This window comes from Ursus americanus, chromosome 7 (genome assembly GCF_024610735.1).
Source record: "Ursus americanus isolate L20-20 chromosome 7, mUrsAme1.1.p, whole genome shotgun sequence".
Taxonomy (NCBI): domain Eukaryota; kingdom Metazoa; phylum Chordata; class Mammalia; order Carnivora; family Ursidae; genus Ursus; species Ursus americanus.
In genome coordinates, this window is record NC_142133.1 from 50,241,954 (window position 1) to 50,269,952 (window position 27,999).

At 44.5% G+C, this 27,999-nt stretch overlaps 1 protein-coding gene and 1 pseudogene across 1 annotated transcript; both read right to left on the bottom strand.

Moving 5' to 3' along the window:
• Positions 1–3,024: 3,024 nt before the first annotated feature.
• Positions 3,025–26,560, bottom strand: POLR1B (RNA polymerase I subunit B). Its single transcript, XM_045808927.2, has 15 exons — positions 26,315–26,560; positions 22,813–22,980; positions 22,432–22,578; positions 20,918–21,050; positions 19,884–20,020; positions 18,909–19,132; positions 17,826–17,997; positions 15,726–15,897; positions 14,697–14,978; positions 13,659–13,792; positions 10,647–10,817; positions 9,675–9,831; positions 6,194–6,390; positions 5,313–5,566; positions 3,025–4,443 (listed from the first exon to the last, which is right to left on the bottom strand). The coding sequence occupies exons 1-15, from the start codon at positions 26,489–26,491 to the stop codon at positions 3,561–3,563; spliced, it is 3,408 nt and encodes a 1,135-aa protein (XP_045664883.2). The 5' UTR covers positions 26,492–26,560; the 3' UTR covers positions 3,025–3,560.
• Positions 22,987–26,131, bottom strand: LOC123799751 (NADH dehydrogenase [ubiquinone] 1 beta subcomplex subunit 8, mitochondrial pseudogene; annotated as a pseudogene).
• Positions 26,561–27,999: the final 1,439 nt, after the last annotated feature.

The following is a 27,999-nucleotide window of genomic DNA, read 5'->3' on the forward strand; positions in this document are numbered from 1 at the left end:
ACCTATCATTCAATTTTGTATTTACTTCTTTAAAATATTGTTAGGCAATATTCCATTCATAGATATGAGTAACATCCAGTTTTACATCCAGCTCCATCCTTCCTTTGAAGACATTTGTTTTGTAACAACATTCCATTTGTATAAATATGTATCTTGTCTATACCTGTATCCCTTCACCGCATACACGGATTTGTTATACCAACACAACATTCAAAGAGATACATAATATATCACCCAATCCTCTGGCAGGAAAAAAAAAAAGAACTTTATCTGAACCTCATACCTTACACACACACACACAAAATCTCGAGGGGCACCTGGGTGGTTCAGTCAGTTGGGCAGCCGACTCTTGATTTCGGCTCAGGTGGTGACTTCAGGGTTCTGCGATGGATCCCTGCGTCGGGCTCCCCGCTCAGCACGGAGTCTGCTTAAGACTGTCTGCCTCTCCCCGCCTGCACCTCCACTCGCACACTCTAATGGGTAACTCTTAAAAAAAAAAAACAACTCAAAAGGGATATAGATTTAAATGTACAGCATAAAATTATAAACATTTAGAAGATAACATATGATAAAATCTTTGGGCTTGAAGAGTTCTTAAGACAGGACACCAAAACATCATCTACCAAAAACCAGGCCCAAATGATGATGTTTACTTTATCATTTACAGTTTACTGCTCCGTATCATGGAGGGCTAAGTAGCATTAAGAAGGAATAAATTACTGACACGTGCAAGAACTTGACTGGATCTCAGGGGAATCGCATTGAGTGGAAAAGGCCAATTTCAAAAGGTCACACGCTATATGATTTCATTTATATAATATTCTTGACATAACAAAATTAGAGGGGACTAAGAGAATAGATTAGTGGTTGCCAGGGGTTAAAGGTGGGGGATAGGGTTAGGGACAGCTATAAAGGGAAAACATGGCACAGAGCCTGATGGTGGGTAATAGTTGTGCGTCTCTCTAAATTTAAATTCGATTAATTTACATACAATGTATTAGTTTCAGAGGTAGAGGTCAGTGATTCATCAGTCTTACATAACACCCAGTGTTCATCACTTTTCCTCCTTAATGTCCATCACCCAGTTACCCCATCCCCCTCACCCTGCTCCCCTCCAGCAGCCCTCAGTTTGTTTCCCATGATTGAGCCACTTACGGTTTGTAGTCGTGTGTCTTGATTATGTTGGTTACATCAGTCTACACATGGTAAGATTGATGAGAACTATACACACATATAAAGGACTGCATGTAAAACTGGTGAACTAGGACTCTGTGAATTGTCCCAATGTCAATTGTGTGAATTTCAAAAAGCTAAGCAAATAAGTCAAGAGATAAAGACATGATTTCACTCGTATGTGGAATTTAAGAAATAAAAGAGATGAATGTAGTGAGGGGTGGGAGGAAGAGAGGCAAACCATAAAAGACTCTCAATTCTAGAGAACCAACTGAGGGCTGCTGGAGGGGAGGTGGGCAGGGGGATGGGGTAAATGGGTGATGGGAATTAAGGAGGGCACTTGCGATGAGAACTGGGTGTTATATGTAAGTGACACATCTCTAAATTCCACTCCTGAAACTAATATTATACTATATATTAACTGGAATTTAAATAAAAACTTGAAACAATTTTATTTATTACCATTTTTAGTGCTCCTAAAAAAATTGGGAGACTTGGAACAACATACCTCAGCCATGGGATGGTGAGATACACAGAGACTGGAACGGGGTGGTAAAGTTCAGCTGGGATTCTACTAACAGTAGGTGGGAGTATCAGCCAATCGATTGAGGGCATTCTTATTTTTTTCCCCAACAGTTTTATGACGCAAAGCCAGAATATACTATTTTTCCCAGTCTAGCCCTATCTGCCTTACAGTTAGTAACAGACACCTAAAGCCAGACTCAAGAACTATCTTAGTAAAGTTTAAGCTCAAAGAGCATGTATTCACAAGTGGATACAAGGTTATCTACTGCCAGCACCGTTTAGAGTAGCCAAAGAATGGAGCGGCCCAAATACGCACCAACGGACAGTACATCCATACAACGAAATACTGTACACAGAAAAAACGGCCCCTGGATTTGAGAGATTAGTGTGAAAAAAGAATGTAAGATATCTCCATAAATTATATTTATTACATGTGGAAATGGCATTTTGACTGTATTACATTAAATAAAATATAGCATATGAACACTGTATTTCTAAGGTATGGAAGCAACCTAAATGTCTATCAGGAGATGAACAACAGGGGCGCCTGGGTGGCTCAGGTGGTTAAACATCTGCCTTCGGCTAAGGTCATGATCCCGGGGTCCTGGGATTGAACCCCACATTGGGCTCCAGGGAGCCTGCTTCTCCCCTCTCCCCACTCCAACCCCCTCACTGCTGGTGCTTTCTCTCTCTAATAACTAAAATCTAAAAAAAAAAAAAAAAAGATGAACAGGTAAAGAAAATGTGCTCTACACATCCAGTGGAATATTGTTCAGCCTTAAAAAAATAAGGAAACCTTGCCATATGCAACAACATGGCTAAAACTGAAGGACATTATGCTAAGTGAAATAAGCCTGTCACAGAAGCACAAATACTGCATGATCTCACTTGTATGAGGTATCTAAAGGGTCGAACTCACAGCCTAGAACGATGGCTACCAGGAGCTGGAGGGAAATGGGGAGTTGCTGCTGAACAGGCGTGAAGTTCCACGGATACAAGATGAGTCAGTTCTCCCTGTGGTTAACCATACTCTATCGTACACCTAAACGTGTGTTAAAAGGGTAGATGTCAGGGGCGCCTGGGTAGCGCAGTCATTAAGCATCTGCCTTCGGCTCAGGGCGTGATCCTGGCGTTCCCGGATCAAGTCCCACAACAGGCTCCTCCGCTGGGAGCCTGCTTCTTCCTCTCCCACTCCCCCTGCTGTGTTCCCTCTCTCGCTGGCTGTCTCTCTGTCACATAAATAAATAAAATCTTTAAAAAAAAAAAGGGTAGATGTCAGTGTTTTTACCAAAAAAACACACACACCACCCCAAAGGGCACAAGGAGTCTTTTGGAGGTGATGTTTATTACCTCGATTGTGGTGATCATTTCACAGGTATACGTATGCTCAAACCCATCAAATTGTACACGTTAGCTACGCGCAGTTTTATGTAACAATTACACTTCAGTAGAGCTACCCTTGGCTTTTACTTTAATGTGGACAGAAGCAAGTATAGAATTACATATGCGGCTTGCATCGTATTTGTACTGGATTCCTCTGTGCTAGACAGAGATGTACTGAAAGCAGGGTACAAAGACCCTGGGGCTGGAAAGACTTCCCTATATATCCTTCTACTTATTGGTGTATCATTTTTTAAGATACTTGTGGAATTTTTGAACAAATTTACTGAAAAATCAACTTCAGCAGTTATTATACTGGTCAGACTCAGAAATCCTGAATTCTTAGTTGCCAGATTCTTGGCTGGTGGAAAACTCAAATACCCTTGAAAAAACTCCAGAGTAACCAAGTCACATCGTCACTGAGCTCAAGGTGTATTTTGTTTTAATCTGGTAGTTCTCCTAACCCAAAAGGCCACATGGAGTTAAATGACATCCAGTTTCACCTTGATGTTCATAGCGGCCAGTTCAGCTACGAAATACCGGAAGACGTAAGGCACAGAAACGGTGTCGATAGTGTCGCTGCGATCACACAAAGTACAGCTGTATTTCCTGTTGCGCATGGCCGACCAAGAAGGGGGTGGCTTCTCCAACAGCGGAGAGAGTAAACTACCACACTTCACGCACACGTGGGCTACCGAGCGATCCGAACAGTTGAAGAGGCGGTCATGGAGGAGAAAAGAGGTACCATGAGCTAAAAGAGCATCCCGCTCCATCTCCCCAAAACGGATGCCACCCTGGACATTTCTTCCTCCAATAGGCTGGTTCGTGACTTTGTCTCTGGCTCCCGTGGTTCTAACCTGGAATTTGTCCGAGACCATGTGGCGTAGACGCTGATAATAAACCACGCCTATGAAAATGTCTGCTTCCAGTTCTATCCCGCTGATGCCGCTGTACAGCCTCTCGGTGCCGTAGAAGTTGTAGCCAGCGGCTTTTAACAGCTCGCCGAAGTACTCTAAGGCCGAGTGCCCCTCTGAAAAGGTGAAGGGTGTCGCATCGTGGCACAGACCGTGCAGAGCAGCAGACTTCCCTGCCATGCTTTCAATTAACATCCCAATGGTCATGCGCGAGGGGAAGCCGTGAGGATTGAACAGGATGTCGGGGACCATCCCGCTCTCGGTGAACGGCATGTCCTCCGCTGGCCACAACCTGCTCAAGATGCCCTTCTGCCCGTGGCGACTAGCGAATTTATCTCCGATAGTTGGGTTCCGGGGGACTCTCATCGTGATGCAAATACACTTGAACTTCCCACTGCCGGTGTCATTACTGCACACTTTGATGTTATCCACAATGCAATTTTCTTTACTCCTGGGGGGAAAAAAGCAGACGGAAGGTCAAACTGTTTTCTTTAAAATGACAAAGACACCTAAGTTTTATTGACATAATTAGTGCTTCATCTTCGTAAGGGATATCTGTAACTTACTCTCACATCTATTCTCCAGTCCAAATAGAGTTGGTATCCCTCAGAGTGTTTACAAACAGGGCTACCATTCTGTTCGCGACCTAACTCTGCTCATCTGAAAGGACAGCAACAGAGACCACCAGAACACGATTACGAAGACCTCCTGCTGAAACCATTTCATAGATGTCAAATAAGCTACACATTTTTTACTTTGAACAAGAGGCATCATGAACTTGACTTCTTTAGCTAGGGAAATCCCTAACAATATGCATGAGAGAGATGATCAAGTCTGAATGGCCTAGTTTTAAAAGTCACAGGCAGCCTGTCAAATCATAACAGACAAGAGAAGTAGAAAAACAAAGGCCGTCCAGCAGACACAGAACCTTGTCTCATATAAGAGACGCCGATTCAGTTATGACTGAGTTACTAACTGAGCTACCACTTATATCTTCTCCAAAATTCTCCTGTTACAAGATAACTTTCACTGACCTCCGCAATTTCAGTGAGAAACAGCCTTTAAAAAAGAGCACTGGGGGGCGCCTGGGTGGCACAGCGGTTAAGCGTCTGCCTTCGGCTCAGGGCGTGATCCCGGCGTTATGGGATCGAGCCCCACATCAGGCTCCTCCGCTGTGAGCCTGCTTCTTCCTCTCCCACTCCCCCTGCTTGTGTTCCCTCTCTCGCTGGCTGTCTCTATCTCTGTCAAATAAATAAATAAAATCTTTAAAAAAAAAATTTAAAAAAAAAATAAAAAAGAGCACTGGGTACCCGAACTTACTTATAGTACGTCACGAAGCTTTCCCCGGTGCTGAGGTTCAGGTAGCTGTAATACGGCTCTCCGTACTGTAGCTGTGCCCCGATAAACGGCAATCCGTCATCGTCCAACTTCTGCAAAACCCGCGGGTCACCAGGTTTGACTCCAAACACCAGACTATCATCTCCTTGTTTAATTTTTTCAGAAAGATCTATGAACTCAGACTTGTAGACACTTCCATGGGCAAAGCCTCGTTCCCAGGAGGCCTTATTCACAATCTACAAGGTCAAAGAATCATTCATTTAAGAGACTGCGGCCAAATGGGGATTTTCACAATAAAAATGGTTAGAATTAAAATACTTGGCTTAGGATAACTGGCATTCTACTCTAAAAACTCCAAATTTTCAGGAGCGCCTGCATGCTTAGTCAGTTAAGCATCTGCCTTTGGCCTAGGTCCTGATCCCAGGACCCTTGGATCGAGCCCCGTGGCAGGCTCCCTGCTCAGTGGGGAGTCTGCTTTTCCCTCTCCCTCTCCCCTCCCCACTGCTTATGCTCTCTCTCTCTCAAAGAAATAATAAGTAAAATCTTAAACAAAACACTCCACATTTTCCAAGCCACCTCACTATTAAAACCCACTTATACATGGCTTACAACCTAATCATGCATAAATATAAAAGGTAGATTTATCCAAGACTATATTCATTCAATATCTACTCATACTATGCACTCAAATACGCACAATATATGCATATCTGAATATTTAGTGACTATCCCTCAGGGCTTGCCAGTTTCAATGGAGACGAGCAATTAATCATTTGACAGAGTGCTCACATGCCAGGACATAGAAAAACAGTAAACAGAAAGTTGAAAATTAAAAGGAATGTACATCTCTTGGTAGAACTTACCATGGCATCTTCCATATCGTAGCCAGTGTAAGAAATAACAGCAACGATGGCATTTGTCCCAATTGGATAGTTATCCATGTCATAGTAATCATACATGTATGGTCTCACTAAGGGGCTTTGTGGAGTCTGAAGACGATACAGTTTATTATCTGATCGAGCTTGGTAAGTAAGAAGCGGAAAGCCCATGGTTTGCTTCCCTACAAAGGGAAAAAAACCCTTAGCATCTTGTTTTTTCCCCTTGATTATAAAGGTCATATATTAAATTGGAAACAATAAAACATTCACCATAGGGGAATGATTAAATCCATCGTGGTGGTTCTGCTCACTGCAGACTAATACACGGCCTGAATGAAGCAGAACCACACGTATCCATGTAAGCAGACCATGAAAACAATGCTGAGAAAGCACAGGAGGACATTAACGTTATACGATCTATGTACACTTGTAACACATCCCAGACAATGCCGTACTAGTTTGTGGACATGTGTACAACGTAAGAAAAACATAAAAAGGGGATAATACAGGATATATATAAACTACAGGGTATTACTAGTGGAGGAAGAGAAGGGGTGAAAAGGGGACAGTAACCATTATCAGATTACTTTCTTAAACACACAGTGCAAAATGTCAATATTTGTTAATTCTGGGTGTGGGGTACACAGGGTAGGGAAGTTTAAGACTTCTTTCTACTACTTTACATTATAGAGAATCAATCTGAAACAAAATGATTTTTAAGACTATATGTGTGTGTGTGTGTGTGTGTGTGTGTGTATACACACACATACATACATAGTGGAATTTTAAAATATAGAAAAGGAGACTTCCAGCTTCCAGTAACAGAAGGCTACTCCTACAAGACCACATTCAGCACATAAGACCCAGAACAATACAAAACAAAAAACCACCACACGGCGTGCGCGCATGCCCACACCCACCCACACCCACACCCACACCCAGAGTCTGAAAGCACTGGAGAGTAACCAAAAGCAGTGAGAACTGGAGAGTCATTTACACTTGGACAAAAGAAACGGAACATAGTGAACTACTAGCTTTTTCAGTTTTTAATGTTTTTCTTTGTTTTGGCCTGATGGTGCAGTCACTACAGTGGCTACAACCTAGATAGAAACCTACAGTTTTACTAGCTTGAAGAGCCAAGGAATAGAGTTCAGAACACAACAGCAACTGGATAGTAAGGGGGGAAGTTTTAGAAACGAAAAACCATAAAGGGAGACCCTTACATTCTACATATAAACTGAGTCCAAATCTTTGGTGGACTGAACTATGTATGCATGGGACAGATCTAAGCACCCCCCTAAGGCTAAAAGAACATACTTTAACCCCTGTGTTCAGCTACCTATCAGTTGAATCTAAAAACCAGTCCTCTTCAAAGGAACATAACAGAACCCAGAGTCTTAAAACCTATCACTCACAATGTTCCTGATATGATCCAACAGTACTAGAAATACAAAGAAACAGGAAAACACAACCCATACGCAAGAAATAATGTAATCAATGGAGATTAATCCTGAGATGACCAAGATGTTGGAATTAGCGGGGTACCTGGGTGGCTCAGGTCGAGCCCCACGTTGGGCTCTCTGCTCAGCAGGGAGTCTGCTTCTGCTTCTCCCTCTCCCTCTGGGTACGAGAGCACTCTCTCTCTAATAAATGAATAAATAAATCTCAAAAAAAAGGTGTTAGAATTAGCAGACAATGGTTTTGTTTTTGTTTTTTTAAGATTTTATTTATTTATGTGACAGAGAGACAGCCAGCGAGAGAGGGAACACAGCAGGGGGAGTGGGAGAGGAAGAAGCAGGCTCATAGCAGAGGAGCCCGATGTGGGACTCGATTCCGGTACGCCAGGATCACGCCCTGAGCCAAAGGCAGATGCTTTAACGACTGCGCTACCCAGGCGCCCCAGACAATGGTTTTTAAAAACCTGTTACAACTATGCTCAAAAAGATAAAGGAAAATATGTTCCCAAAGAAGACAGCAATCTCTGAGAAAACAAAGTATAAAAAAGAAACAAACGGAAAATCTAGGCAGAAAAATTAAGTATCTGAAATAGAATGAAAAGTGAGGGTAATGATAGATCAATAAAAATGATCCAGTCTGAAGAGAGAGAAAAAAAGAAAAAGGGAACAGAAACCCCACGGTTTACAGGGCAATATCAAAAGGTTTAACATGGATGACACATACGGAAATCTCAGAGGTATGAGAGAATGGGGCAGAAGCAGTGTTTCTAGAAATAATGGCAGAAAACTACAAATTTGATGAAATCTTTTATTTTTTTATTCTTTTAAAGATTCTATTTATTCATTCGACAGAGAGACAGCCAGTGAGAGAGGGAACACAAGCAGAGGGAGCGGAAGAGGAAGAAGCAGGCTCATAGTGGAGGAGCCTGATGTGGGGCTCGACCCCAGAACGCTGGGATCACGCCCTGAGCTGAAGGCAGACGCTTAACGACTGCGCCACCCAGGCGCCCCTGAAACCTTTTAAAACAGATTTTAGAAGACCAGTAAAGCCCAAGCACAAAGAACATCATATCTAGCATATCATACTCAATCGGCTACAAACCAGATACAATGAGAAAATCTCAGGGACGGGAAAATAACCACTATATACAAGCAAATGACGACACATACCCACTGACTTCCAGCACAAATGACAGAGACCAAGAAGAGACCCAGGAGTATCTCTTAAGTGTGGAAAAATTATAACTGTCAAATCAGAATCGTACATCCAGTTCCAAGCGAAGACAAACAGAGACATTTTCAGAGAAATACAAACCAAGAGGATTTGTAGCCAGCAACCTGAACTATAAAAAAAGTGCTAAAGGAAGGTTTTCAGGCTCAAGGGATACGACACTTAATGGAAACCGGAATCCTCAGGAGGCAGGCAGAGCACCGGAAGTGGTGAGGCGTGGGTGACAACAGCTTGTGTTCTTCAAAAATCAATTCACAAGATCTCAGACAAATCCAAATCGATGAACGTTCCACGAAATAAATTACCCTTTTGTTCAAAAATGTCATTGTCAAGAAAGACAAAGGCCAAGGATCTAATTTAAAAGACTAAAGAGATGCGACAACTAAATGCGACATGTGATCCTGGACTGGGTGCTACACAGAAAAAAATGTGCCATAACCGGTATTTTTGGGTCAAAATCCGAGTAAGGACTACGAAGCAGTATAATGACATCGATGTTAAACTGCCTGATGTTAACACTTGCCCTTGTTATATGCAGGAAAACACCCTTACTGTCAGGAAACGCACAATGAAATATTTAGGGCTAGAGGGGCATCGGGTCTGCAACTTACCTCCAAATGAAAAACAGTACACGTGGGACAAAATGTTAACAGAATCCACATAAAGGGCTTACGGGAGTTCTTTGTGCCATGCTCACGACATTTCTCTGAGTTTGAAATGATTTCACAATAAAAAAGTTACAAGCGCCTTTCTTGTGGGATACCACCCCCCCCCTTACCCATCTGGCACTGGTACATGTTGCGAGGACTCTGGTTGTGATCGGAGAAAGGGATGAAGTTGGCGATCACACTCAGCAGGCTGTGAGGGAAGAGCTCCTGGTGAGTGGTAACTCCAGCCGAAACCTCATCCTCAAAGATGGCAACGTTCAGGAAGATCTGGAAAAGAGGAAGGACGAGGAAGTTCACGGCACAGAACGACTGCTAACATACTGACTCTTCCTCTCTCAGAGCTTAAGGCTCAAAGACGAACAAAAACCTTCCCCACTCAGCATCATGAGCACTGATAGGATCCATTGGGAAGCACAGGGAGGCTTCCAGTCAGAACTACTGTTTGCCTGACACATTTCATCCTAAATCCACCCCGGTCCAACGGTGAAGCACAGGAAGAAAGACATTTTAAGGTAGCACAAAGCCCACAGTTTCGCAACTGCAAAGACGTAGGCAAATATTGTAAGTCTCACCGAATGTTCCCACCTCACCACCCGAGGCAGAGCCAGATGCAAAGGAGCTGGGCAGGATGGGAAGGCAGGTAATGTGACCACCCACGCTCTCCCTCAATGTGTGAGCGGAGTGAGGGGCCATGCGAAAACGGCTCTGTGCTGGTCACAGAGAAAGCAGAAAGTGAGTTCTGATTTTCTTTCAAATGCCCAATTGTTATTAAACAATGACAACACTTTCTTTATAAAAAGATTTTTTTTTTTTGAGAGAGAGAAAGCAGGCAGCAGGGGGAGGGGCAGATAGAGAGGGAGAGAGAATCTGAAGCAGACTCCCCACTGAGCAGGGAGCCCGATGTGGGGCTCGATCCCACAACCCTGAGATCGCGAGCTTAACCGAAATCAAGAGTTGGCCGCTTAACTGACTGAGCCACCCAGGCGCCCCGATAACACTTGTAAAATACAGTGGTTACTAAGTCTCCGCAAGTTGTACACTACATGAGCACACACAGGCACCAATCACGATGCTCTACGGACCTGCTCCATGGTTCCAATTAGTTCTTCTTTGCCGAATTCCAAGTTGTGCACAGGCCGCACCAGTCTACAAGGAGTGGTAAAGAGGAACAATCCTGGGTACAGACTTGGTTTTCCTGTCATGGGGATAAGGGCCACTTCCATCCAGGGAGGAATTCTTTTTTCTCTCAACACCTGTTTTCAACAAAGAGAGAGTTTAATTAAGCAGGAGTGATGTGTTTTTCATCTATCCCCTGCCACCCAGGAGGTGGGCAGAATGGGAAAGGAGGTCAAATATAAAAAGCAGTATCAGGAAATTAGTTATGCCAGTAACAACCTAGTGCCCTGCCAGTCTCATCACCACACAGAATGCCACTCACCCAGTATCCACAGTTGGCAAAAGCCCTGCCTTCTGGGGGGCTCAGCCCCATTATGCGGCAAAATGGTAACAAGGGAGGATGGGGGAAAGGTAAACCGAGAAGGTGCGTGTGAACACACTAAGTGAAACTTTGTCCTCCGATGTCTAGAATATAGTACGTGAATAGAACATAGTACTATATACAGAATATGTCTAGAATATAGTACTGGTTTTATTTTAAACTGTGTTCAATGAAAAGGCCCTTCCACCTGGAATTTAAAAAACAAAACAACAAAACTTCTATTAATCAACTTCTGGGTAAAATACAAACCCATATTACAGTCATGTGAAAAAATAATGAAACCTATATATCAGAACTTAAGGGGAGTCACATAATCGAGTCTTCAAGAAAACTAGATGGATTAAAATCTTAATGCAAAAGCTAAAAAAAAAAACCACCAAAAAACAGACACACATACACACAAAACCCCAAGTTAACAAAGATAAAAATTGAAATTAATGAGGTATAAGTACTGAAAAAGGTTCAAAGCACAAATCAAAATTCTTGGTTCTTAAAAAAGGAAAAAAAAAAAAACCAACAAACACCCCTTGCTTTAACCTAATCAAGGGAAAAAAGGGGGGACACACACAAATGTATGAAGAAATGACAACCGGAAAAAATCCAATAAAACTAAATTTTAAAATCAGGGGTATACTCTGCATACCTCTAAGAAATCAAGATGAAATGGATAAAATGCAGTTTACTAAAACAGACCTCAATAGAGGTAGAAAGCCTTTTAAAAGATGATCAATTTCCATATTAGAAATAAAGGTATCCAGGGGCACCTGGGTGGCTCAGTCAGTTAAGCATCTGCCTTCAGTTCAGGTCCTGATCCCAGAGTCCTGGGATCGAGCCCCACATCGGGGTCCTTGCTCAATGGGGAGTCTGCTTCTCTCTCTCCCTCTGCCCTTCCACCTGCTTGTGCTCTGTTTCTCTTTCTCTCAAATAAATAAATAAAGTCTTAGGGGAAAAAAAGAAAAAAGAAAGAAAGAAAGATATCCAGAAACTACACCCAAAAAAGTACTAGAGCCAGATGGTTTCACAGGGGAATTCTAGCAGACTTAGGACCAGACAACCCAATGATCCATAAACTGTTCCAGGGCATTGAAAAGAAGGGAAAACGTCCTAATTCTTTTTATAAAGCAGATACTTAGGTCAATTAAAAAAATACACCATGACCAAGTGGGATTTATTCCAGGAAATTAGAATTCATTATTCATCACTGTTATTAGAGAACGATGACTATTAGGGAATAAACTAATATAATACACTCAGTATACATCTAAGGGAATTTATTACAGATTTTCCCCCAAATACACCCAAGAATGAAACACGGAATTACCGTATGATCCAGCAGTTCCAATTCTAGGTAGACACCCAAAACCTGAAAGCAGGGACTCGAACAGTTACTTGTACACCCAGGTTCATAGCAGCATTATGCATGATAGCCAGACAGCAGAAGCAACCCAGGTGTCCACCAGTGAATGAATGGCTAAACAAAATGTGCTGGTGTATACCACGGGATACTCCTCAGTCTTAAAAAGGAATGCAATTCTGACCCATGCTGCAACATGGATGAACTTGGAAAATATGCTGAGTGAAAGAAGCCAGACACAAAGGGACAAACATTGTTGTATGATTCCACTGACATGAGGTACCTAGCAAAGTCAGAGTTCACGAAGAAAAGCAGAACAGTGGTTACCAGGAATTAGGGAAGGGGGAAACGGGGAGCTCCTGTTGAATGAGTACAGAGTTTCAGTCCGGGATGATGAAAAACTTCAGGAGATGGATAGGGTCATTCTATTTGACTTTTTAAAAATAAACTTTCAAGCGGCGCCTGGGTGGCTCAGTCGTTAAGTGTCTGCCTTCTGCTCAGGTCATGATCCCAGAGGCCTGGGATAGAGCCCTGCATCGGGCTCCCTGCTCAGCGGGAAGCCTGCTTCTCCCTCTCCCACTCCCCCTGCTTATGTTCCCTCTCTCGCTGCCTCTCTCTCTGTCAAATAAATAAAATCTTTTTAAAAAATAAATAAAATAAACTTTCAAGAGTGAACTTATATCTTATGACTTATATCTTGCCTATCTTTAATATTACTTGAAACATAAAAAAGATATTTTGAGGCCCCCTATATGCCACTAGTATTTACAAAACAAAAAAAGTTAAAATTTGTTAGACTGGGGCCTCAAGGAAACTACCCAAAAAAATGCCTTCGGGTTAAAGGATCTGTCGCGATGCCGACCTACAAGGCCAGCACAAGACAAGACTCTACCACTGTAGGGGAAGCACGGGCACTTCTGTATAATTTTTTTTTAAAGATTTATTTATTTGACAGAGAGAGCGCACAAGCAGGGGGACTGGCAGCAGAAGGAGAAGCAGGCTCCTGCTGAGCAGGGAGCCTGACTCGGGACTCGATCCCAGGACCCTGGGATCATGACCTGAGCCAAAGGCAGATGCTTAACTGACTGAGCCACCCAGGTGCCCCCAGGCACTTTTGGAATTAGCTTCTGACCTCCAGACCCCCTGACCACTCTAGACGGCCCTGGGGCTACCTCAACAATGAGAAAACGACTGACAAACTAAGATCAAGGCATAGGACAATTCACAAAGACCCCAAATCACCTTAAAACGTCGGAGAGAATCTGCAATGCTAGGCGCGAGCTCCTTATCCACCCAGCCAACCATGACGCCATCCAGCAGGACGGGGTAGCACTCGCCGTACGGTCGATGTGGAGCTCCGTCAACCGGAGTGACGCCTGGCGAAGTGAACAAACAGAACGCTCACGTCGCGATGCTTTTCCCTACCGCCAGCATTCCCTCCAGAGGGGCTCAGCAACCGCTTCGTCATTCTAGACCTCTAGTGCTCGTCTCTAAGCCAGAACATTTCTCTATCACTTGAGTGTTTCTAAATCACTTCAGCAAGGACACACGGAGCAACTAGTGACTCTGTCAGGGGGGTGGGGGGGAAGAGCAGCTGGGGGACAGGGATGTAAGAGAGGCTTTCCCTTGTCTACCTTCTACATTTTGATCTGAACCATGTCAACGGATTAACCTTCCCCCCAAAACCTAACTAGATTTGATCCTCATTATTTGTGGATTCCACACCTGTGAGTTTGCCTACTTGCTAAAATGTATTTGCTTTTGAGGTCATTCCAGGACATTCTACCAAGGCAGAGAGAGCAGCTAGAAGGTCCCCAGGAACAAAGGCTATGTCTCTGATGACATCAGGGTACAGACTAGACAACTCCTTTTTAACTGTCTTCCTGCAAAATGACACTGGTTTTCCTACTTGGAGATGCAGCGGTCGAGCCACCAGATGCAGGGAGAGTGACCCAAAACGTTATTTCTGATATTAAATGCTGAATGCTGCTTTATGTCAAATGCTTTGACATCTTTTGGGGGGATGGTGGTGGTGAAAGAACAAAACTACAATATTTAATTTCTCCTTCACTCATTCTCAAAAAAACAAACAAACAAACAAACAAAACAACACCTGACCTATATTAGAGCCAAGAGACCAGCCCAACTCCTGCCCAGAAGAAGAAACAGAATTCTTGCAGGAATTCTCCGTTCAGCCCCCAAAGAAGCAAACCTTAATAGTTCGCACCTGTTAAAACCCACACCCCCAAACAAGACGGCTTCTGGCTGCACCCCACATACCCAAGCTGCACAGCAAAGCGGGAACAGACGCCGTGTATACAAACTGTGTGACGACCTCGCACACAGCGGTCAAGTGGTTCATGAGGCCACAGGGCTCCCCGTCTGGGGTGTGCACGGGACACAGGAAGCCCCAGGACTCCGGCAGCAGCCTGCGTACCGTGGTGGTCCTCATCTTGGCAAAATCGGCCCCTCTGTGCACACAGCGGAAATGGGAGAGATAGCGTATGAAGTTCAGCTTATCAGCCACAACACAAAGGCCAGAATCTTGCAGGAAGCCAAGACCTTCATAAAACAAAAATCGTTCAGAAACAGGCTCAACTTAAAAACACAAGTCTATTTTAATTTGAGGCTCTGAGGACAAACACCTCAGGGCACACTATAAATCGCAGAGTGAACTATCACAAAGTTTATTAGCTCTGATGAGTGTGGGAAGAGTTTACGAAACTAGTAAAAAGGCAGTAAAAATCCCGATTTCCCAAATTATATTAGCCCCCCGTGTTCCCTCTCTCCTCTACTACTACCTCCTTTGTGGGAAATATTAAATGACTAAGAAACAGCAAGTAACTAAATGGGATTCATCAGATAGGCTGGAGAATATGTAAGAAGTTTTTAGTCCTAAAAAAATAAATTGCATCAGTACCATCTGTTTTAGAAAAAAAGATTTCTGGGCCCTCAATGACCATGTACGTTTTTCAGGCCCTGGTGATGCACCTGCTTTAGGGACGGGCACGTATCGACAGCCCTCCCTGACTACCTGTGCTGGTAAGCGTTCCTCACAGCTCTACACTGTCTTTAGTATTCCGGCAGGAGCACAGAGATGCATGTGACAACGAGGAGTGGATTTACGGTCTACAGATGCCTTGTCTCAGGCCCTTCAGACTGATACACACTTGTCAAATCTACAACATGAAATCGGTCTGTATTGAAAGGGACAAGTTCACTTTCAAAGAGGACCTCTCTCAGCAATACATAAATCTCCACTGAGCAAATAAAATGTAACCAAAATGAAGCCAATCGATTTAATTTTACCTGTTTTAGAACGCAGATTCCCAGTGGCAAGAAGATATTCAAATGGCTTTGTAAGGTCTGTTCCCAGATTGAAAATCTTCATCAAATTTTCAGTGTTTATGGACACATTCGTTTTCTGAGCCCTCTTGTCTAGAGCTATTTTAATAGACACTAACCAAGATTCCATTTTTTCCTGAAATAAAATTGAAGCCATTACATTCAAATTATTCATGTTTCGTATTTACTTCCACATAATCTGTACGTCTGCAACAAAGGCCCACTGATTTATACATTTGACATGGAAAACGTCTGGCCTATAAACCTGAAAACCAGCCTTTCAATGCACTAGTGTAGGTCAGGCATTCTTAAGACAGAAGCTGCAAACTCCCGTACATCAGCGTTTCTCCACCTCGGCACTACTGACAGTTTGGCTGGAGAGTTCTTCATGGTGAGGGCCGTGCACCCGCACAGAGGTCCAGCAGTGTCCCTGGCCCTTACCTACTGGACGCCAGTAGCACCCTGAGGCTGTGACAACCCACACTGTCTCCAGGCACCGTCAAATGTCCCTTGGAGTGGGGCAAAACTGCTCCCAGTCAAGATTATTGACACTAAGGCTTTGCTCTGGCTTTAGAAAAGTTTTTCATGAAAATGCTCTTATCAAGCAGTCAGAACAGCATCAACAGGCAGAAACAGGCAACAAAAACAAAGCTTCGAGACCAAGCAGCAGCCCATTGTCCTAACGATAAAAACAACTAAGAAGAGGTTGAAGTCTCCAAATGACACCCAGCATATAAGAGAGCTGACAAACTAGTAGGAAAGACTGACTCTTTCTTCTCCTAGAAATGTGAACACAATGGAAAATAAGACAGAAGAGACAGAAAAGAGGAAAGAAAGACACAAGTGAGCATCGGAGACACCGGCAGCAGCTCTGTAACCCAAGACAGGAGGAGACGGGGGGGAATGAGGAGCTAACCTCTCTCCCTAGCTACACAACTGCCTACTGTCACTTTGTCGTTAACCTGCTAAGGCAGCAGCTAGCATTTCTTGGGCAGGTTCTGTATGCTGGCACTTTGCGTATTTATTTAAGCCTCACAACAAACTTTTCCTCAAGAAGCAGTACCTTACGGACCACTTGGGCCAAATGCATTTCAGTAGAAAGAATTTTCTAGACTTTAGAAAGACTGACTTTGGGCAGGTGCATAAACCCAACACTTATTCTGAAGACTGAGGCACTGGCGTGTAATCAAACACATATCTACAGTGAAACGCACAACTGTCACACTAAGTAGAACAATAAAAATTATAAACGGCCTCCGGCAGTGCAGGTCAGGTTCTCCTGCCCACTCGCGTTTTCTAGGTGCTAGCACTTTTTGGATTTAGAAATGCAGTCGAGTGACTGCGGACTTGGATGTCAGGGCTGCACCCGACAGAGCAAGAGAAGCCGGAGAGGCATCCCAGAAGCTTCCTGGGAGGTTCACCAGCCCCTCCGGTGCAAGGTTGAGGCATATAAAGCGGAGCAGACAGTGGCTAGGGCAGGGAGGGGAGACACGGCAGGCAGACACCACAGAAGATGAAGAATGGCGCCCACCCGATCCATTGTCAAGTTCAGCAAGGGAAGCCTTGCGAGCTCTCTCACTCCCTCGCCATTAAGAAGCCCTCAGAACCAAGCACAGAAATCACAGGACACATCAATCCCTGTGGCAGCACTCAGTGAGATGGCTCATGAAGTCTGCAATTCAGATGATGTCACTGTCGTGTACCTTCCTGAAGATTCTTATCATGTCGCACACTCAGAGGTTCAGAAGCTTAAAACAAAGCCGGTGCAAAAGCAAGGAAATCACACACGTTAGGCCAGTCACGTGTTATCATTAACGTGATGACTAAGATGTGATGCTGTCTTCACTTAGCCTCTAAGAACCATGAAGGAAATTTCCGAATTTGGTATAAATGAAGATCTTTGATAAAGTCCCTTACTGCTCAGCAAACAGACAAAAAGAAAAGGCAGACTATGTAAAACGCCCAGACCGCAAATCATAAACACACAGGAACAATACTGCCGGAAAGTGCCACACCATTCCACGAGAGGGACAGCCGCCCAGGATGACAGCAGCAGGTGCTTACCTTCAGAAACATAAGGAAGAGCTGACCGGGCGTCAGGACTTCTTGATTCACTAAACTATCAGGATTGTCCTCCATGCACTCTCCTTTGGCTAAGGCAAAGAGCTTCCGGGTCATGAGACAAAGCATATAGAACTTTTCAGTATTGGATTTCAAGTGGATACAGATGCACTGGCTGTCAAAAGAGAAAGCAAAGCTTAAAACCATCCGGCTGCTACTAGAACCTGATGGTCTACTGACCAAGGCGCCCAAGTCCCGTTTACCTAGAAGCGCCTACTCATCGTCAAAGAACTGCTTTTCACCTTCCCTGACAACATGGCGTGACAAGCACCATGTGGCCATTTACATTTAAATTCATTAAAATTAAATAAACTTCAGAATTCAGGGGCACTTGGGTGGCTCAGTCAGTTAAGCATCTGCCTTCAGCTCAGGTCATGATCTCAGGGTCCTGGGATCGAGCCCCGCCTCGGGCTCCCTGCTCAGCGGGGAGCCTGCCTCTGCCTGCTGCTCCCCCTGCTTGTGCTCTCTGTCTAATAAATAAATAAAATTTAAAAAACAAAAACAAAACTTCAGAACTCAGTTTCTCAGTTGCACTGGCCATTCCAGGGCTCAAGCTGGGACCTGTGGCTACATAAAGGGATGGTGCTAAGAACTATACGGTGGTTACAGAACACGGAGTCCTTGCCTTGGGGAAAGAAAGGGCCATGGTGCCCACAACTTTCAGATGTTGCAGAAAGAAAACCGTTTATCCACGTGCAGAGAAATTAAGAAAGCAAATATAGTAAAAATGATAACAGCTGGTGAACGAAGTGTCCACTGTACTATTTTTGCAGCAGTTCTGGAAGCTTGAAGTTGTTTCAAAACCTAAGTGTAAAAGTACAATACAATAAAATGAAACTACCATAAAAAGAAAAGGTGAGGATGGCCAGAGAAACAGAGCTGGCCCCTCCTTCCTTAGGCCACAATCCTACCCGCAGGGCCGTTCTGAGTCCCAGACGACCCACCAGCGCTGTAACTACAATCAATACAGAGAACCACTGACGGCTTCCGCGCCACAAAAAGCAGTGTAAGCAAAAGCACACATACTTAAACAGAAACTCGGCAGCTTGCTCATTCGGGTACCAGTCAGGAAGACTGAGCTTCACTCTGAAGCGTTCCCCTAGGTAGTTAAGGACCTGTTTTTGTGTAGAACAGCCCTCTTCCATCACGATCCTCAACATCTGAGAAACGGAGTTCCTAAAGAAAGAGTCCTCCTCTTTGCCTTTGATGAGCTCCTGAAAAATCTGATAATCAGAGAAGCTGACAAGTGCCTAGAACAGAAAAAAAGGTTTTCTTTTGAATTGCCCGTAATAACTAAACCATTTCACCCGTTCGGTAACAATTCTGTATTTTTCTAATACCCGAGAAAAATTAGCACTCCACTATTGGTGAATCGAAATGAACTCTCCGAGATAAGGCCTGGCTTGTATGATAAGAAGACGGCAAGATGGCTCCAGTGATCCTCGCCTTCTGGTACTCCCAGCCTTACACAGCCTCCTCCCACACTAAGTCAGTGCCGGCCCGTGTGACCGAGACAATATGGTGAAAAAGTGGATGTGTGACTCTCAAGGACAGATCATAGAGGGGACTGTGGGTTCAGCCTTGCTCTCCTGGGGAAGACAGCTACCTCAAGTAGCCTGCAGAAAGGCTCACATGGAGAAGAACTGGGACCTCCTGCCAACAGCCCGCACTGATGTGCCAGCCGTGAGTGACCACCTTAGAAGTGGACCCTCCGGCCCTGGTCAAGCAGCCCCTACTGACATCTCACTGCAACTCCTGAGACCCTGAGGCAGACATGCCCTCAGCCCGAGCCACTCCCAGATTCCCAGCCACAGAAACAATAAGAGGGAAATGTTTACTGATGGTTTAAGCCACTGAATTCTGGGCAATTGTGATGGAGCAGTGCACAGCTGGTATAGCAGGAACTCCGCTGAGGAGACCCCATCCATCCGTTCTGCGAAGAATGTGACCCCGCCCCGTGAAGCTCTTCGTAGCAAAAGAAATGTATTCATGAAGTCATACCTTAAGTGCAAATCCCAAAGGAAGAAAAAACAGTTCTTTCCGATAAATGAAGTTCAACATAACTGTGCCATTTTCCAAGTAGTGAAGGTTCATATTGACCGCAGAATGTTCCTCCCTCACACAGTGCATTGACACTCCTATTGAAACAAAGCAAGAAGTCAAAAACTCAGTAATACCATAATTGCTTTCATCATTTTTTTTTTCTGAATTATTTTTACCCTCTTAAAAACTGAGCCATATCACCAAGGTTAGCCAAGACTGGCAACTAAAAATGTCACCAGACCTTGCCAAATGTCCCCTAGGGTGCAAAATCTCCCGGGTTGAAAACTACCCAAAGTAACTAAAGTGCCAACTGTAATAGGACTTCAAAGTTTCCTTCCGGAGCAGGGTCCATGTCTTATAACACATTATATCACTAGCACCCTGCAGAGTCTGATCATATTGCACTTTATATTCCCCATACCCTGTGGAATCTGGTCAAGAGATGATGGCTTGACCCAAGATTCAAATGGAGAAAAGCGGAATTTTATAGATTTTGTTTCAGCGTTAAACAAAGATTGCTAAGACATTCTGCATCAGTGATGCAGAAGAATAAATGACTAGGCATTCTGACTTGCTGAGACGCTATTATTCTAGATACAGTATGTATAGCTATCATAGAGGCTGATTTTTAGCTCAATTATTGGAATAAATTATTTAATTGCAGGGTTGCCCAAGACTCTAAGATGTCTTATGAAGCCAGGCACTGTCACAGAGAGTGCTTGGAGGCCAGGTGGCTGTCAGCCAGGGACCCCAGGAAGAATGCCACGGAAGCCTGCACCAGAAGACTTCTGAGGCCCATACTTACCTCTGGTTAAGTCAGGCCAACCTCCATCTCCGTAAGTAATACCATAAATACATGTGTTCTTTCAATGTGAAAAAAAATGATACATAATAAAAAGTAGGGTTTCCCACTATAAAATCTTAACACCGAAATGCTTACTAGAAACACAAAACTTTTTTAAGAGAACATTCCAAAAGTCACTACCACTTACCATACTGAGTATAGCCAGGCCCTCTGGTTTTCCATTTTGGTCTTATCATTGCAATGGGGAAATTCCTCCGAGGCATAATCAACATTCGGATGACTTTTTCAATGCCATTGATTATAAAATAGCCTCCCATTTCCTGCCAAAGAGATGAATTCTAATTTGTTAAACAGTGATACGTTACTTGTGAACACGAACCTAACTGCCAGATGTAGTGCAACCTGCCGAGAGGCACACGGAGGCGAAAGGGTCTACAGATCCCTCGGAAACTGTACGGACGCTGTCCTCGTGTGGATTAATAGTCTTCTCAAGGGCATTAAAAAGGTTCTAGGGACTTGGGAGAAAAGTATGGAAGAAAACCAGGGTACTTTCCTCCACTGGACAGGACTGACCTAACTTGCCCTTTTGTCCCCTAAAATGATTTGTTTTGAAATGATACTTAAAAAACAAAACAAAACAAACTTACTCTAAAGAGATGAATACAATAATCATTTTACTTCCAGGCAAATAAGGTTTCCCAAATTAGTTAAAAAATTTTGTGTTGTTGTTTCTTTTAAAGATTTTATTTATCCATTTGACATAGAGAGAGAGAGTGAGCACAAGCAGGGGGAGCGGCAGGCAGAGGAAGAAGCAGGCTCTCTGCAGAGCAGGGAGCCCCATGTGGGGCTCAATCCCAGGACCCCGGGATCACGACCTGAGCTGAAGGCAAACGCTTAACCGACTGAGCCACCCAGGCGCCCCTGGTTAAAAAACTTTGTACAACAACTCTGGAAACCAGAAATTCAGATTAGCTAAAGAGGAAAATATTTTTTACAGCTCTGGTATCCTATTTCTGTAATAAATAAAAAGCTACTACATACCGACTGCCTCACTATGAAGCAGCTGTAAGCATGCTAGGTGCTCTATGTTACCATCCCATTTAATCCTCATAATAATGAGAGGCACAGTTGTGATGCCCAGCAGAGGAAACGGAGGCTCAGAAAGATGGAATGTGCCCAAAGCTGGTACGTGGAGCCGCTGGGTGTCAAACCCAGATCTGACACCATCACCCTCATCCTGCCCCGTAACCCAGTGTCCCCATTGCACGCAGAGTCTGTTCTCGCTCACTTCAGCTCAATACTGCAAAACCACTGACCGCAGCTGAAATGCTGAAGGGAAGGTAGGGGAAGCATTTAATATGCTCACAGACTCTTTCTGATGGTAAAGCAGACATCTCTACATGTGTATCCTACAGAAAACTCGGGAGAAACCTATCAACTCTTCCCCCATAATAATAATATTCTCTTAACTGTACGGCCACTTTTCATAGACTGTCTCGTTTGAGACTCATTCTGAGCCCTCCACAGGATGCACCCAAGGCAGCCAGCCCCATTTTACCCATCCAGAAGCTGGAGCAGAGAAAGAAAACCTGACTCCCCCTGACAAGTGCCGCATCTGCTCACCCCCACCACAGGCCTTCTCTAGCGTCACCTGGCCTTGCAGCCACCTAGCCCTGCCGCCCACTGGCCGCCCGCAGGTACCTCTGCTTCTTCATGGTGCTCAATGAGGGCTTTGGGGGGAAGGCTGTGTAAGTTGCAAAGCTTCGACTTCACCATGATGGGAACGTAGCCAAGAAACTGTTTAATGATTCCTCTTGAGATGCCATTCACTGCCCAGCTGATATCAGCCTGAAGGAAAAGGAGAGGAAGAAAATACTTAAGAATGTGGATCTACAAGAATAAGTGTTTTAGAAGACTAAGGAGGAAGGCCGTAAAGTCAATGCTTTTATGCTTTAGATCTAGAAGACGGGATCTCTTAGACGACAGTACTAAGAAAGCAGAACTGGGGTATACGTTGTACTAGGCATCAGCCTTATTCTCACAAACGTACAGTGAGAGTCACACGCTGTCACTGGTACTCACTGTCAGCTTGCCCCGATACGTGCTCCTCCGGCCCCGGCATTCGGCTGGATAAATGTTGAGCTCTTTGCAGATGTTCCCTTTTGGAACCATGGGTGGACTGATGACAGCATCCACGATAGTAAGAGAGATCCGCTCATCTTTGAAAGCAAATTCAAAGGGAGGGATAGCCTGAAATACAAGTCACATGATGAGCTGCTTGTGTTTCCAAGGCCCTGTTTCTCTAAGATGCTTCCAAACCCCACACGTTCTACCAGCACCGATGTCCATCATGCCAAAGGTGACCTATCTAAGAAGATGGTTAAAGCTACACCATTCTCCTCATACTCCAAGTCCCTAAAACGACAGATGACGCGCTGCTTCAGATCGTGAGCGTCCACTATGTGTCGAATTCGTAGCAGGCTCAGGGTACAGTTGTGCACAGAACAAAGCTGTTCTCTGAACCAAGTGCCTGCGTTCTCTATTATACCTGGTGTCTGCTAAGTACGTGGCAAGACAAATGGGACTGCGGCTAACGGGCAAGGATATGCAAGCATCCTCCTGATTTAGGACCGGACAGTCTAATGCCCTTCTTTGATATTTGTACATTTCATTCCCTGATGGCCTCGCACTGAAGCCAGAGCCACATAGCTGGTGGCCCTGGCGGTTCCTCCCATTCCACAAGAGCTGTTTCTCTGCACCACTCCCTGGTGGGAGCTCTGCTGTTCTGAGGAAAGGGCATCACTGAGCTCTCCGACATATCAACTGTGAACAACCTCCTAGCCTTCCTGTTAGAACAAGAATGCCGAAAATGGAGCCAAGAATATAAAGAAGGTTCTCCTCCTCATGTCAGTTCAGTTGACCTTTTCTAAATTTTAAAATTTTATCTAAAGCTGGCATTGCTTTAGAATTTAATATTTTATCCTAAAACGAAATTTTAACCTGTCCTATTTAAGGATGAAGCATTAATTTTTAAAAGGGAGAAGAGTCACTTTTTCAAGCCACAGCTGCACCATCTATATCTCAATACAATCTCATTACTTGAGATAGTCATGGTCTATCAAGTTGCCACAGACACTGAATTAGTGAGTACTGAACCACTGTTCTTGGGGAAATACAAAGTTAGGTTCTGAGTCTCTGATCACACTTCGTCAACTGATCAATACATAACCTTGTTTTAAGGACACCTTATTAAATACATATTGTTGATTCATTAACACTGAACTCACAGTCAACAGTGCTAACTCACGACTGAACAAAGGTTATTTAACACAGATTTTCTCTTAAGGGGTACGTCACAGACTTTCTGCGGTTGGAACATTAGACAGCACTTTACCACTGGGCTTGAGGGCCACCTTAAACAGCAAAATCACGAAGAAAAAGCACCAGAATGGGAAAAAGTGGACAGACTGTTAAAAGGATACTTATTTATAATATGAGAGCCTGAAACAAGAAAGCAGAGCATCACCTTCTTGGACCTCAGTTGACACGATGCACATGGGGCGATTCAAATTTGTCACCACTCTGCACATGTTGGTGAATATTGATTTGGGGATTACAAATACATTTTAGTGAGTAGGCAATTCACAAATACAAATTCCTGAAGAATGAGAATCGAATGTATTCTGAAAAGATGCCTGTGAGGCATTAATTTGGACTCACAGAATGAAGGAATCCATCTCCCCCACTCGGAATTGGGCAAAACTCTAAATAAACAAAAATATGACAAAGGCTATTCTTCCCTTTATAAATGTTAGTCATTTACTTTACTTTGTTTTATGTAACAACATTTTCACCTAGTCTTATGGTACCAGGTAAGCCGCAGTTACCATTATCTGTGCAGGCTACACTTTCTACATATACTTCAATCAAAACAACATATCGCAAGCCATCGAATACAGAAGCAGAAATGGCAATCCAGCTGTCTTCTCATAAGCCCTTAGACATTTAAAAGATATGCAAAAACATCATTTACCTTTAATTTTTTCTGCTTTAGAAAAAAAAAATTTAAACCACAGCACTAAGTTTTATGGGATTTCATTAAGGTTAAATCTCTAGAAAGAAGGGAGTCCGCTAGGGAGCACAAAGCTGATGAAACCTCCTTAGATCTCATAAAGAACCACCAGTTTGGGCTCTTTGGTGGGACCGCTGCCTCGTTCCAGGTACGGATTATTATAAGGATGCCACTTTGTCCCCAGGGGCTGGTAGGTAAGGTAAGTTTCCCCAGCCCAAAACACGAACACCATGAAGACCACGAAGCCCAAGAGGTACTTACACATGAGATTTCAGGAAACAGACATGAGGGATGTGTCTACAAGGTTCCTGATATACATGTCAAGGTTCCACTGCATCGGTTCACCCCAGTTCAACCTCAGGTCTGGGTGGTCCCAGTCATAACATGGATCCCTCTCCTTCTATGAGAGGTCAGGGAGCTTCCGGCAGTTGACATATCCCCATGCTGTCATCTGCGTATGGCTGGTAGTCTTCCATCCCCATGTTATACTTCCTAGCAGTGGCGGTCCGTTCTCCTGGAGTTTTGGGATAGGGCCCCAGGAGCACGTCCTTGGTAATGTGGGAGGCTGTCTATGTACCCAACAGCACCATGGTCCCAGCTGCCCTTTAAAGCCATCAGACTCCTGGGACCTAGACCGTGGCTACCGCCATTTTCATCTTCCTCCCCAAAAATATTTTTATTAAAACTGTTAATATATAATTGATTTATCTTTCAAATGAATTAGTGTTTTAAAAATTTCTCAATTTTAATTTCTAATAGACTAAATACTGATAACAAAAGCTCTTTAGGATCCCTCAAGAATTTTAGGAGTGGGAGAGGGGTCCTGGGACCAAAAAGTTTGAGAACTACCAGTCTATATGTTACTCCTCATAAAAATTCTTATGTACATGTGCTTTTTTATTTTAGAGCAAGCCTTCCTTGATCATCTCAATCCCGGACTCTTTTTTTTCAGTTTTAATAAACCCCAGTGCCAATTAACCTTTAATTAGTTACGGGTTTTCTCACAGATACGATACAAATATTTCCCATCAGCCTTATCTTTTGCCACATGGTGAAGGAGTATTAATTAATCTTCAGAGAAACCTCAATGGCTCACATATTATTTGGACAGTTCAAGTATCAGAAACTGAAACTGTCCTACAAGATACTATGATTGCAATCACAAAAAAATCCAGCAATCACAACCACATCTAGTATTCCCCTAGTCGACTCAGACTACAACTGCCAGGCCCCGCGAGGAGTCTGGCGCGATCAAGGGGTACAACTATTTGGGATTATACTGGGACCTCCCAGGCATCTTTCTGGGACCCCAACCCGAGGCCAGTGCCCCACTCCACCCAGGTCCCACTCACCCCCGCCGCCTGGATCTCCCTCTCCCCCAGAGCCACACACGCATCCTCCCGCCCACCTCCCTGCTCCAGCCCCGCGGGGCCCCTCTCCTCTGCCCGCCTGGAGCTTCGCCACGTCGCGGGGAGCGCAGGGGTAAGCGGCGCCGAGGGACGCCGCGCTCACCTGCACCGCGTGGCTGAGCCCTTCGCGCACAGCGTAGTTGAAGGACTCGACATGCGCCCGCGTCAGTTCCTGCAACGCTGGCTTTTGCTGCTCCCGTGGGATCCCGTAAGACGGGTCAGTTAAGTGCTTTAGGCTAGGCCCGCTGGGCAGATTCTGCCACCGGCCGGCGGGATCCATGCGTCCGCTTGCACACCGAGAACCAGCGACTGCTCCGCACGCGCCGGGAAGAAGAACCGGCGCGCCGGGAAGAAGAACCGGCACCCCGGCGCCCACGGCCTGCTGGGAAATGTAGTTCCTCTGGTTCTGCCGGACCTTGGCCCTTCGATTTTATAGGGTCGACTTGAAACCTAAACCGTGGAGTGAATGGGCCGGTCTAAAACTAAACAGAGCCAGAGGGCGGCCGCCTCACCCATTCCCCCCTCCGCGGTAGGAAGGCAGAAACCAGCTTCACGTCATCTCCACGCCCAGGGCTGCGTGTGATCTGTTCAGCGTTTATTAGCGAGCCGATTAGGCCTGGAGGAGAGCGGTCTTCAGAGATTCCTTCGCCTCCTGTTCCCCTTTTTTTCCGACGCTGATGCCTGATGCTGACCCTGGCTTCTGGAAAAAAAGCAGATGTTGGGCACCAGATCGACTGCTCTCTCCACCCAACTCTGAAGTCGCGAAGACTCCACTGCGATGGGGAAGGAATGGTCTGTCCTCGCTACCCGCCTCCCCACATCTAGACCGGATCCCTGAGGCGTGGCGGGAGGCCCGGACATCCAAAGAGACTTCGAGCCTTAAGATCCTTTGAGTTTCTATGAGTCCTATGAATCACTTGTCCACCCAGAATATGGGTTTATCAAGGAATGCCTGCAGATGTTTTTCAACTTCATCTTGTGTGTAACAGTTGTATTCTGTATTGCGTTATAACTGACATAACATAAACCACACGTTTAAAGTGTGCACGTTGATAGGTTTTGACCTATGTATACGCCCATGGAGCCATCACCACAATTAAGATAATGAATTAATCTACCACTCCTGAACGTGTCCTCCTGCCCCTCGGGAATCCATTCAGCCTGTCAATTTTACCTTTACCTAGGTCAGTTGATAGTTTTCATTCCTGTATCACTTAAAAGTTATCTTCTGTTTCTATCCTATGCTGACACCATTAAACCTACCAAGACGAACGCAGCTGTAACCTAAGTTTGGCCTCTTCCAGTTTTATCATGTCTCTGCTCCTTTCAAGGAGAATTCTTCCTTCATTTCCTGTCCCCTAGTTAAGGACTCCTAGAAGGCAAAAAATTGAGGGGATTATTGCTGGAGCAACCACTTCCATCAGCATACAAATTTGGTGCGAAAGCTGCTGAACAAAACAATACAAAAAACAACTCACTGATCCCTTGTCCCTCTTCAACTACCAAGTTTTCTCTTCAGAACTCAAGTGTTTGGTTGTTTTTGTTTGTTTGCTTGCTTTTCAGATTTTTATTTATTTGACAGAGAGAGACAGCAAGAGAGGGAACACAAACAGGGGGAGTGGGAGAGGGAGAAGCAGGCTTCCTGCTGAGCCAGGAGCCGGATGTGGGGGCTTGACCCCAGAACGCTGGGATCATGACCTGAGCCAAAGGCAGATGCTTAACGACTGAGCCACCCAGGCACCCCTGTTGTGTTTTTTTTTTTAAGATTTTATTTTTTTATTTGAGAGA

What these genes read in the sequence shown, in the direction of transcription:
- POLR1B (XM_045808927.2), bottom strand. Translation starts at nt 26,491, where the DNA reads ATGGATCCCGCCGGCCGGTGGCAGAATCTGCCCAGCGGGCCTAGCCTA. An exon ending in CGCTTTGCTGTGCAGCTTGG is followed by an intron (nt 13,793 to 14,696) that starts GTATGTGGGGTG and finishes TCACTTCGCCAG; the next exon opens with GCGTCACTCCGGTTGACGGA. An exon ending in TAATTGGAACCATGGAGCAG is followed by an intron (nt 9,832 to 10,646) that starts GTCCGTAGAGCA and finishes CCTCTTTTCCAG; the next exon opens with ATCTTCCTGAACGTTGCCAT.